The following is a 12,257-nucleotide window of genomic DNA, read 5'->3' as shown; positions in this document are numbered from 1 at the left end:
CTGGAACTTAAGAAAAAAGCTAGGGAAACACTACATTTATAATAATAATAATTATTATTATTACATTTTAGAATTATTATTATAGTTTTATATTTTTATTTTATTTCACATTCTTTTAGTTTATATATTTATATTCATATTATAGAATTATTATCATTTTTACGCACTCTTCCCAGGTGATTTTTTGGTTTGTTTGTTTATAACTTTCTTTTATTTTTCTTTTTTAAAACTAATTTTCTTGTTTTTGCCTTTTTCCCATGTTTTTAAAAGAAAAACAAGTGAATTTGCTCAGGTTTCAAAGGGTTAAGATATAATGTAGCTACATATTTTTATAGTTGTTTTTTTGGGTCCATTGTAAGTGAAAACAATAGTGAAAACCTACTTGACAATAAATCTCACTGAGTCACACAACTTCGACAAAACTACATTTCCCACAATGCCATCGGGCGATTTTGACGCAAATTTTTACATAAATACATCCTACCAGCGTTCACCCGTTAGTGACGCCGAAGCCAGCAATAGTGGTGTGTGTGTGTGCTGCTGCTCTGCAGGGTCGTTTCCCTATTAAAAATATAACGCAAACTCACCGACGGAAATTCAGTAACGATGGCTGAAGGCGACAACAAAAGCGCAAATATGCTAGTGAGTATTTTCTTTACTAGTATGAAAGAGTTCTGTCTGCCGTGCGTGTGTTTGTAATATTAACGTTAACGTTGGCTAGCATTGCCTGCTAATCTGGTGGCGGTCACGCAGCCGATGATGGCCCTGTTTTGTAGATGTGTTTGATTATCGTGAACTTTGCACCGCCAAGTAGCAAGCAACCTAACCAGCGAGTTAGCTTTTGTGGCTTATCCGACTATCCGTTAAAGTGCCGCCGCAGCTAATGTCAGCTAGCCGACTAGCTAGCCCGCTAGCTAGCTGATGGTTTAATACGCCTTGACGTTACCCAGTTAGCTTCAGCAGGGACGCTTCCCTTTCTAGCATTGCACGCGAGCGTTAAGGTTAAGGCTAACTTATAGCCTTAAATCAAGTTGTGACATTTCCACTCGACGTATCTTGATAAATGTGTGTTTAGCGCTGCTTATTTCCTCTTTCCTTCCGCGGCGATGTAGTGCACAGTCATATCAACAGTAAGAAACGCAGTTATCATTGCCGTGCTTATCGCCAAAGGCATCCACGCCCTCGACTTGGGACTTAGATAAATTGTTGTTCTTACTCTCAGAATAAATTTGTTAATGACAACTAAAATAACCCCACATAGGTATAAATATAGCAGAATAAAACAAGTATCATAGTTAAATCCAATTCGATGTAGGGGCTTTAAATCATGCTTCGAATTACAGATATGATTCAGCATAAATAGAGTGGATATTGAGGAAGATTGATTTTACCCTCAGGCTCAAGTGGCATGGCCCAGAAAAAACAAATTTCCTCGACTTCAGCAGCTAACGTTATATCCCCATTCACTCTGAAAACATGCACATAGTATGGACATGTGGTTATCATGCATTGAAAGTAGTCGGATTAGTAGTGGTTGTTAGTTTTTTTTAATGTGTATAATTTTGTGTTCAGGCTCAGGAAACGGCCCAGCTGGAGGAGCAGCTGCAGGGCTGGGGTGAAGTGATCCTGGCTGGGGATCGTGTCCTGCGCTGGGAGAAACCTTGGTTCCCTGGAGCCCTGTTGGGTGCTACCACAGTGCTCTTCCTGTGAGTCCATTTTGCCATGTGCTGTCTCACAGGGTCACACACAGCTGGGCACGTAGTTGGCATTGCACACATTTCCTCTAGCTTGGCAGAAGGACATATCTGTAATGAGAAGTATCTACGCTATCTAAGCTGCTCTGGTTCAGAATCTAATTCACAGGTGGATGAGTGTCCCAAACACATGGGTTCAAAAGTTTATGTTAAGCTTTACCACATTTGTGAAAGGCAATGCCTGAAGAAGGAAACAATGTAGATTATACCAGATTAGATTTTGTTAAATGAGCTTAGGTTGGAACATTCTTTTGTTTGTCAGAGGAATTTTTGAATAATGTTGCAGGGGAAGAATCCAGGCCAGAACACTAAGGGACTGTTTCCTGTTAGGTTACTGAGTGCATTTTTGTTAACGCTGTGCATTCCTTTTTTATGTTACAGTATGAACACACCCTCCCTCTCAATTTTTTGTTCCCAGTTAGTCTTTTTACAGGGCCTTTTGCAATCTCTACACAGGTATTTTTTCACATAACAGCTCCAGCAAACGTGCAGGAATGTCTTAATCACAACAAGAAGTTACTCTGAAACCATTATAAAACAAGGAGATGGGAATGTGAATAACAGACTTTATTTCTGCATGGATGATACAAAATGCTCTTGCAGAGAACAAAATATAAATGCAACACTGCAACAATGCTGTTTTTGCTCTTTTTCCCCCAAGTTTAAATTAAGATCTAAGACTTTGCTTACACACACATTAAAGACTAATTTCTCTCATTTTGGTTGCAAATTTGTTAAAATCTGTGTCAGTGAGCCCCTCTCCTTCTTCAAGATAATTCCTCCACCTGACAGGTGTGGCATATCAAGATGCTAATTAAATGGCATGATTAGTACCCAGGTTTGCCTTAGGCTGGTCACAATCAAAGGCCACTTTGAAAAACTCAAAACAAAAGTGCTGCCTATATTTTTGTTTAGTGCAGTTGCATTGTGAGTACTTGGAATGAAACTAGTTCTTAATCATGACTAACTGCTCTGTCTTTCTCCTTCTGCAGCCTAATTTACTACCTGGACCCATCAGTGCTGACTGGGCTCTCCTGCGCTGTCATGCTGCTCTGCTTAGCAGACTACCTGGTACCTACCCTCGCACCCAGAGTCTTCGGCTCCAATAAGTGGTGAGAGCATGGAGGTGACAGTTACATTGATGGGGAAAAACATTAAATGGATTTTCCTTAGACCATAAAATCATATTTATTTTGAATCTATAAAAATACGTTTGGCTTTGAAAGTCATTTTCCCCATGTTTTGTGTACGGGCTTTGTGCCAGTAAAGGCATTTTCTGTACTGCACTCAACATGAACCTTCACACCTACACCTGACTGGACAAATGTACAAATGACATTATTTGCTTCCAATTTTCAATGTTCTCTAAGGCGTCCACTGTTGAATAAATCTGACGTAAAAGGCCATAAATCATGTTAGTGCAAAGGCACATTGTCACAAAAACTTATTTGTCTGTATTCCAGTCGCTAAATCTAATCAAATCTTGGTGGTTTGTAGAACAAAAAACTACCGGCTAGCCTGTGAAATAATGCATTAACATTGAAATTTATTGATGTGTATTCCTGAGGACTCAGTGAATTTACCTGGCTTACCTTGTATTTAATATGGGTTAGTATGGGTCTGTATCCACACATTCACTGCATGAATTGGAAAATGGTATGAAAATCAACAAGAGCAAACTATAAAGGGAGTATTTAGAGGATAATTATGTAGTTTTACATTAGACAGCAAATGCTGTAAATTAAGCCCAGGCTAAAACTCAGGGCTTTGTGTGCTGTCTTGTTCGTTGCTTGGGCCGAAGCCAATGAAAAGCAGAATTAAGTTGGAACCAAATCATCAGTTGGAGATATTCTTGGTCTGATCTGAGCCAAAGAACCATTCCAGTATCACTTTGGAGGAAACGGGGAGTTCTGTCTTTGTGGCAGACGTCCTTTTGCCATATCTGACCGCCCGAACGTTGTCACCCAAGACCTGTCCTGCAGGGTGTCCAACCATTTCATGGAGCTCTGACACTACACAGTGCTTGCCGAACAGCCCCTTCACTCAGCTGTGTGTATTTGATGGTGAGAACAGGACACCCAGGGCAGGATAGAGTAACGGCCTTCATTTGGCACAGCGTGTTGGACGTGTCCTCCACCAGAGGCTTTCAGTCTCTCAATATATAACCCTGCATCAGCAGAGCATGACCTGGACCCTTTTGCACTGCTGCACATTCCACAGGCAGAGGCAGCAGACATGTCGGGTCATATTAATACTTAGAGAAATGGTTAAGTGAAGAGTTTTCAGGGTGTTTAACATGCTATGCTTTGCATTCAGTGGTTTCTGAGTAGGTTGAAAGCAATAACCTTTTTGTCGGGGTGTAGTTATGACCGACATTAACTCAGGATGGGTAGTACTAACTCGTGCTGGGGTTTAAAAGGCAGCTTTGTGTTTCTAGATATTGATCTGCAGTGTCTGATCAAGATTCTTTGAGAACATGCTGTGTAGCTCAGCCTGCAGCTTCACAAGGCAGCAGAGTCAGCCAGATAGCAGGAGTCTGTCTATGAGGGCTGGTTAAATGAAGCTATCAAAGTCTGGTCACGGTCCCTGTTTGGCTTCCTGACAACAAGGACGGAAATAGGGGACGATTGCTAAGCAGAAAATAAAGGCCACTTTGCCCAGCTGCCCTCCTTCCCTCGTCCAGTCAGGCCCTTCTCTCGCCCTTGTCCTTGTTTAATCCCTGCAGTCTTACAGTCCTGTTACATATTTTCTGCCCATCTGACTAGTGGATCAGTCAGGTCTTTGTATCTAGTGAAATGTTGGGAAAATGCCCACCAGTTACCTAGAGCCCAAATGGGCGTCTCCAGATAAGACGTTTTGTCCAGTCTGCTGGCTAAAACCCCAAAATAAGCAGTTTGATATAAGACTACAAATACTCACATTTGAGGAGTCTGAACAAGTGGTTTTGCTTAAAAAATATGTAATAGAGAAATTGACTAGCAAAATAGTTGCAGATTTAATTTTTGGTTATCTAAGGGAGATTACACATGGTGAATAATCTGAATAATCCTAGGATTTTTTTTATTTGATCATGTCAAAGTTCAGGCAACAACCCACTCTACAGTCTTCATGAAGGTGGGAACATAAAGAGTCTCTATTAAAGAGCTATTTACAAGTAAGGATAGCTTATCGATTGCTTACTGATAGAGCTTGTTGACTTCCTCTTGATGACCACATTAATAGCTGTTGGTGTCTGATTGTCTATCACAACATTCTTTTGGCCTCTGCTTTAACTAAACGGAAAACTCTTCTGCTAGGATGCAGTTAGTTTTGTGCTCTTAATCACATCCTTGTCCTGAACCTGTCCTTGTTCACAGGACCACCGAGCAGCAGCAGCGTTTCCATGAGATCTGCGGTAACCTGGTGAAGACCCAGCGTCGGATGGTGGGCTGGTGGAAGCGTCTCTGCGCCCTCAAAGAGGAGAAGCCCAAAATGGTAAATTACATTGTAAAATTTTAACCAGACTCTCTCCTACCCACAAAGAAACTGAATATGCCACTAAACGTTGGCCACTACATACTGTAGACATCAGCCTGAGAGCTGTCTGCAGTGCTGCACTGACTGCAGTAAATGGAGTCTTCCAATCTGTTTGTCACAATGGTGATCTTTCTCTGTACTCCAGATAAAAATATCCTCAGCTGACTTGGCTTTGCTGCTCCACTTAGCAGACCTGAAACTGGGTTACAGGCTGTGATAACCGTGTTTTTCAAAGCATGCGTTAACACCATTAGATACACCGTTAAAGCACATTCTTTAATTCAGTGAGCTTTGTAGTTTTCTTCAAAATGACAGTGCATGTTCTGCTGAAATAAATGGATTTTATGTTGCAGTACATCTGAGGAATCATTCTTTAAACTCATCAAATGATGCTTCGTGTGCTGTCAGGATGCAGTTTGTGTGTTTGAGTAGCTGCACCGTTGTGGGTTGACTGTAATGTGACCTCCCTGCTCTCCACAGTACTTTGCCTCAGTGATCAGCAGCTTGCTGGCAGTGGCCTGGATTGGACAGCAGGTGCACAACCTGTTCCTCACCTATCTGATTGGTGAGTACATGCAGTCATTGCATTGTTCAAACAACTCCTTTTTTTTGATCCTCCTGTTTTCTGGATTAGCATTATTATAGATATTTGGGGTGAAATGACAATGAGCTCATTTCACATGCATGATTTTAAAGTGGATGCATTAAAGGTGTTTATGCAGTGTAGCATTGGTTCAGGTAGAGATTTGAGGCATGGCTTTGAATCTAAATAAATTCCAACATAACTAGTGAACATTTGAGAAGTATCAGGGATAACGTTTCTTTCACAAATGTAAATTAAAAAATGCATGTTTTTACATTTAAAATCCATATCTTACAGAGCTACACACTCTGTGTTGGAAGTTAATGAGAAATCAAATTCATTGATTTGAGAGGAGAAGCTTATGATTACCAGGCTTCTTGGCACTATGACTCAGAAGCAGCAGTAATGAAGACATTTACAGTAACGGTAGTATCAAATTAGTGATGACATTTTCTTATTGATTACAATGGCACGTTTTTACTGCAAAAACAAAGTCATCTCTCAGGACAAATGCTCCTGTTAGCGTTCAGCTGCACAGCGGTGCCTCAGGGAAAGTGACAGTTGGTGAATCAGCAGGTCTGCCGGCAGTGTGGGAGCCAGTCATTACTTCAAGAGCTGAGACATGTCAGGCATTCATCTTAGGTTAAGCCATGGACCAGAAATGACTTCAGGGGGTGCATGACTCTGAAACACAAAAAATTCCTTATCTAATCTCAGATCAAGTTGCACTTGAGTTGGGTTGGGCCAGTGTAAAAATGTTCAAACTGGTTTGATATTAAGAGCTGGACTGAGCACCGAATTTTACACACTTGACTCGGCAGATGCTCCTGAGTGGAACATAATGACACAGTGTCCTAACCGCAAATTAGTGTCTGTTGTAATGTTGCATTGTGTAACATCTGCGCTTAATTAGACTGGAGACGTATCCTTCATCTCCTTCATGTTGCCGGTTCCGTCTCACAGCCTATGAGACACTTTTGTCTCCGTTAGTGCCTTTTTATTTTAAAGATTATTTTATGGGGGCTTTTTGTCGTTTGGGTTAAGGATGGGACAGTTTAAAGCATGGAAGGGGGAGAAAGAGAGAGGGGATGACATGCAGCAAAGGGCCAAGGTTTGGAATCAAACGCGCAGCTGCTGTGGCAAGGACATCGCCTTTGTACATGGGGTGCCCACCCTACCTACTGAGCTGCTGGCCACCCCTGTCAGTCCCTTTTTATAAACATACATAATATGGGGTGTCGGTGGACTAGTGGATAGAGCAGGCGGCCCATGTACAAGGCTGTTGCTGCAGTGGCAGTGCAGGCTGGACTCGCAGTGGGTGTGAGTCCAGCCTGTGACCCTTTGCTGCATGTCATCCCCTCTCTCTCTCTCTCTCTCTCTCTCTCCCCCTTTCACACTTAATTGTCCTATCAATTAAAGGCAAAATGCCCAAAAAATATCTTTAAAAAAAACATACATAATATGTTCATCACCTTGTTATATTGCGTGTTATAATGACTAGTGCAATAGTAGTTGGATTTAGCAGCGCAATGCCATCAGCATAGGTTGCTGATGTAAGTTACTTTTTAATTTGCCACAACATGTTATAATGACAAACACCGGTTCAGCCAGCACAAATTTTAAACCAGTTTAAGCCCGTACACAGGACCAAACCAGCAAAACCGGAAATTGACCCAACACTTCTGAGTTTCATTCAGTTCATAAGCTGCTTTCATGTTTCTAGGATGTAGGGCCTTTGTCTACATAGCTTTTTTTCTCAGCATCTTTTTTTCAATTGTTCTCAATGAGGAGCAAGCGTATGTGGCTGCATGTGCCTGCCTAGAGGAAAAAGACTTGTGCCTAGTTTTTTTTGTTTTTTTTAAACCCCAGAGCGCTCCACCTTTTTTGTGTGGCTGCTCCGAGTGCTTTAAGTTGAAAATCTCTGAAGTTTTCAGAAAGGTGCCGGTGATGGCACTGCTGCTTCCTTTGCTAGGCAAAACCCACGGGCAGCATGTCATTAGAAATTGCTGCCCACTCTTCTTTTATGAAGCAATGGGATTAAGCGCTTGCTGGGGGAAAAACATGCTATGAGGAAACAGGCCCTTAATCACACAGTCCAAAACTTTTGTTCGTTAACTGGTTGAAGAGCTATCGACTTGTCTACTATTTTGTTCCTCAGTGCTGCTGGAATGTAGAAAACATCCTTTTGATAAGAAATCAGAGTGTTATGTTAATGGTGTGGCATCTGTTTATTTCAGTTGCCTAGCTGCAGTGTTTTGAAATCAGATGTTTCATGTGCTGAGCTTCATCCTGTCAAAAAGAACTCAAGTTTCTCTTGAAGGCAGCAAATCAGGGATCCCACAGGTCCTGTTATCTCTAGAGCTACTAAAAATAACTATTCCAGTTTGTAATGCATATTGGAAGCATTTTGGTTAACATTTAGTGCCATTTTTAAAGAGTGCTGAGCTTTTTGCAGAAGGTATTTATGTTTGAGACTTAACTTGCATTATTAAAACCAGACTATCGAATAATTATTTTGAAGGTATCTAAGGCATTACATAAACTTCTTCAATCCCAACAGATCTTTAACTGTTAGTGTAATTATTTTGGGGCAAAAGTATTTTGGGGCAAAAGTTTTAACAATATGAAAAGGTAAACACTGTCTATGACATAATCAACACTTCAGTGGGTGAAGAGCTATGGTTTGGGGGGGAAAGACTAGGCTGACATAACTCTATTTAGCAACTTTATATACAATACTCAAACATTATTAAGCCGTTTTCTCAAACTCTGTACAATGTCTGGAGAATCACGTCCGGAGTGTACAGGAGGCGGGATATGTCACGGACTACACTGCAGTTCCGTAGCCAGTTTGTAATTCGGTCATAAACAAGAGTTTCTTGCCGTTCTCTTAATTTGTCTGATGATTTTGGCTTTGGTCTTTACTGATAGAAGTTCCTGAATCTCATCTCTTCAGTCAGACATTTCATTAATGTCTTTGTGTAAATGACCCTTCATCTGTAGCCTCAAGTGTTTTCGTCTGGTTTGGTGGAAGCCTCACGGTAGAAATGTCATCAGCACGCCCACTTGTTCACAGTGAATTCTCCAGGCAATTATCTGCTCTGTTCACACATGGTCTCAATAGGACATTACACAAACTTTGTAGTAGGGAGCTGGCAGGGTAAAGTCCATTTAATGTCCAAATCACCTGATTCAGACATCAGCATTCTCACAGACAGTGCAGTGCATGTTTGTAAAGGGCTTTTAGAGTTTTGAACTACATCGGTATAGTGCATGATATACCTATGACCCCTGTCATCACATACTACGTTCTCTGAGATACTGTATATTTTACTATTTTACTTTCTATTTTTTAATTGTAGCTTAAAACTTGACATAAAAAAAACATGAAAAAAAATCAACCCAAAAAAAATGTCCAGGATGACCCTCTACTACTTGAATAAAAACTTATGCTTGGACTGTCTGCAAAATGTGTTAAAGATGTTATGTTAACCGTGTCTCAAACCAGCTCAGCTAGGCTTCTGACACCTGCCTGTTTTTTTTTTTTTGTTTGTTTGTTTTTTCTCTAGTGAGCTTCCTGCTTCTGCTACCTGGCCTGAACCAGCACGGCGTCATCACCAAGTACGCTTCCATGGCCAAGAGGGAGATCAACAAACTGCTCAAACAGAAGGAGAAGAAGAATGAGTAGATGATGTGTGGAGGTGAATCTCTGAAGATGAACCCTGATGCAAAATGGAAGGTGGAAGGAAGTTGTTTGAAGAAAAGACAGAGGGGAGCACAAAAGTTAAAAAAAGAGCCTTCTGCTTCCTCAGTCTCTGCCCCAGAGCAAGACACACTTTTTTTTTCCCACACATTTGATAAGTTTCATTTCTCTCTCCCCACATTTTGACATTTGAGCCTTGTCACCCATTTGATTTTTTTTTTTTTCTTTTGAATTTATCTGCCACGCATGCAGCCACGATATGAAGGTTCTGATATTGTCACATGTTCACACAAGGCACTGAAATGCTCAACCACACACATACACCTGCAATGTACACATAGTTGAAATCTTCCTTCTGTTTCTTAGGTTAAGTGTGCTTCATTTTAAGATGTCAGTAATGCTTTTAAGCCATTCCCTCTACATAGACAAAGTGACTACTGAGCAGTTTTTGTAGCATTACTGCATCATTTTAACCTCTCACAGATTCCACAGTATTTTCTTTTCAGGACAGTTTTTGTCACATTAGGAAAGGTCATGTAAATTTTACTTTTTTTGCTTATTCCGCTTTGGTTGTATTTAAAAATAACGCTGAAACAAAACTGGATTTAAAGCAGAGCTCGTCAGGGGCGCAACTGTTTCTAGATACAAGCCTACTGCTGTACTGCTGCTAGCTGGACTCTGTGGTCTATTAGCTCTTCTATAAAACCCCACAGTGTGTTACTGGTGTGGGATGTCTCTGTGTAAATAGGCCTCCGTCTCTGTCTGTTCTGTTTTCTCTTGTTATTTATGTGTTCTTTCCTCCTCGATCTCATCATTTCTGGTTTGGTTACTGTCATTTCATTTTTTGTCTTTATTGGAATTCTTTAAGAATGAATAAAGTTTGATTTAAATGAATTTTCACTGGCCTTCTGTAAGTTTCTTGGTTTGGATGTATGCCTGTTGTATCGGCAGCTGTGTTTTAACAGCTTTTAATATCGTTACAGGATTCATTTGTTATAGGACAGTCTGAGGTAATATTTAACATGTAATCTGCTCATCCTATGGAGAGCAGGACTGTGCTTTGTGAATATCATGGCAATCTGTCCATTAGATTGAATGTTTTGATATGGAAAATTTGGCCTGGCAAATGCAGTTTTTGGTCACAGTAGGAACTTGGCAAAATGGCTCTGAAACTCTGCTGTACACTACCTACACGGTCTCTGTTGTGCAGTGTTGCAAGGTGCACAGTAGAGCATTTAGCAGCTAAAGAGGCAGATATTTCCTGAAAGATTTTGTGGAGACTAAACCAGAACTAAAAGGAGAGAGAATAATGGATTTGGATTCATCAGGTGGACACAAATGACAACTCCAGTGAGATGATCATGTTTCTCTGTCTGCTGGATATGTAAATAGACAATTGTCTGCAAACTCAAGTCCTAACAATGTTTTTAAGATATGTACGTAAGTGTTGTGTTTATAACTAGTTTTCACTGTCTTTTGTGTGGTTAAAAAAATTAAGAGATTTAAAACATATAGAATATTGACCTGGCTAATAAACCTTAAACTGAAGGAACTGCACAGGCAGTGCTGGTGAAGTTACTTTGAAAGCATAGCTTTGTAAGCCACCAATTATTTCCCACTGGAAGAGGTTGAACTACAGCAAAGCTAGGAGAAATGTAGGGAGAAATATAGTTTGGTTAACTGAAAAAAGTAGTTCAAACTACTTTGTAAAACAAATGAAAATTGAAATGTACATGAATTATGAAATTTAAATATACAAAAAAGTCACATGCCAGTAAGAAAAAGCCTCCCAACTGAGTTTATTGCAAAAGTGCCCATTTGTTCACAGTTCATACATAATACAAAAAAAAAAATACAACTGTTCATGGGAATATGCAAGGAATGTCAGCTTTGGTTTTGAATAAAATGTCTATCAGTCAGAAAACCTGCCTTTAAAAAAGGGTCTGGGTGGGAGCACTCAGCAGGATTACTCAGTTAGCCAGGTAACTTTTGTTAATACAGAGCAATAACTGATACTTTCCACTAACTGATGCCTGATAAACTCTGCGTGATAAATTAATTTCCTGGACATGCCCTCACAGTGGTCAGGATAAAAGGAAAATGGGACAGGGCTGGTCAAATAGGATTCAATTACAGTTCAGAATCAGTGGGAAAATTTAAGAAAAATCATTCAATTACTTTTGTGGCTCCAAATAGTAGTTGTAAAAATGGCAAAAGAAAAACCTTGAATGATGAAAATAAATTTAATTACAGCAAGCTACTGCAAATTGTAGTTACACCAAGCTACCAGTTTAGTGACATGTAGTTTACTTCTCCCCAAAACTGTAAGCATGTGGCAGAGAATGAAGGAAATGGACAAATTTCACGACTCTGGATCAAATGTCCTTATGTTACGTGACGTAAATGCAGTTGATTTGCTTGTCCAAAGGAGGAAAAACCAAACTGTCAAAAAATGTGTGACAAGTCTGAGCCAGTTTTGGCCAAATATGAGGATCTTTGATTCTCAGTTTAAAATTGTATAATTCACAAAGTGTCCCTATGACCACTGGTTAGGAACATCTTGCTTTTTGATTTATTGATCTACAAACATAGATAAGATGTCCCAGAGACAGCATGGGATTGCCTACTTTTTCTACTTGTACACATACTTGGTCCAGTCATGCGCGTTCTCTGATGGCTTTTCTTTCCATTCATCAAACAC

At 40.2% G+C, this 12,257-nt stretch overlaps 1 protein-coding gene across 1 annotated transcript; it reads left to right on the top strand.

Moving 5' to 3' along the window:
- The first annotated feature begins 482 nt into the window (after nucleotides 1-482).
- On the top strand, nucleotides 483-10,450 carry arl6ip1 (ARL6 interacting reticulophagy regulator 1). The gene is made up of 6 exons (XM_033645857.2): nucleotides 483-642; nucleotides 1,573-1,706; nucleotides 2,747-2,866; nucleotides 5,111-5,228; nucleotides 5,751-5,835; nucleotides 9,423-10,450. The coding sequence occupies exons 1-6, from the start codon at nucleotides 607-609 to the stop codon at nucleotides 9,539-9,541; spliced, it is 612 nt and encodes a 203-aa protein (XP_033501748.1). The 5' UTR covers nucleotides 483-606; the 3' UTR covers nucleotides 9,542-10,450.
- Nucleotides 10,451-12,257: the final 1,807 nt, after the last annotated feature.

Source organism: Epinephelus lanceolatus, chromosome 18 (genome assembly GCF_041903045.1).
Source record: "Epinephelus lanceolatus isolate andai-2023 chromosome 18, ASM4190304v1, whole genome shotgun sequence".
NCBI classification, from domain to species: Eukaryota; Metazoa; Chordata; class Actinopteri; order Perciformes; family Serranidae; genus Epinephelus; species Epinephelus lanceolatus.
This window is presented reverse-complemented; position numbering and strand designations above follow the sequence as displayed.

Excerpts from the sequence above, each read along its gene's own strand:
- arl6ip1 (XM_033645857.2), top strand. The coding sequence starts at position 607 with ATGGCTGAAGGCGACAACAAAAGCGCAAATATGCTA. Across the intron at positions 1,707-2,746 it reads GCTACCACAGTGCTCTTCCT|CCTAATTTACTACCTGGACC; the intron begins GTGAGTCCATTT and ends CTCCTTCTGCAG. Across the intron at positions 2,867-5,110 it reads GTCTTCGGCTCCAATAAGTG|GACCACCGAGCAGCAGCAGC; the intron begins GTGAGAGCATGG and ends CCTTGTTCACAG.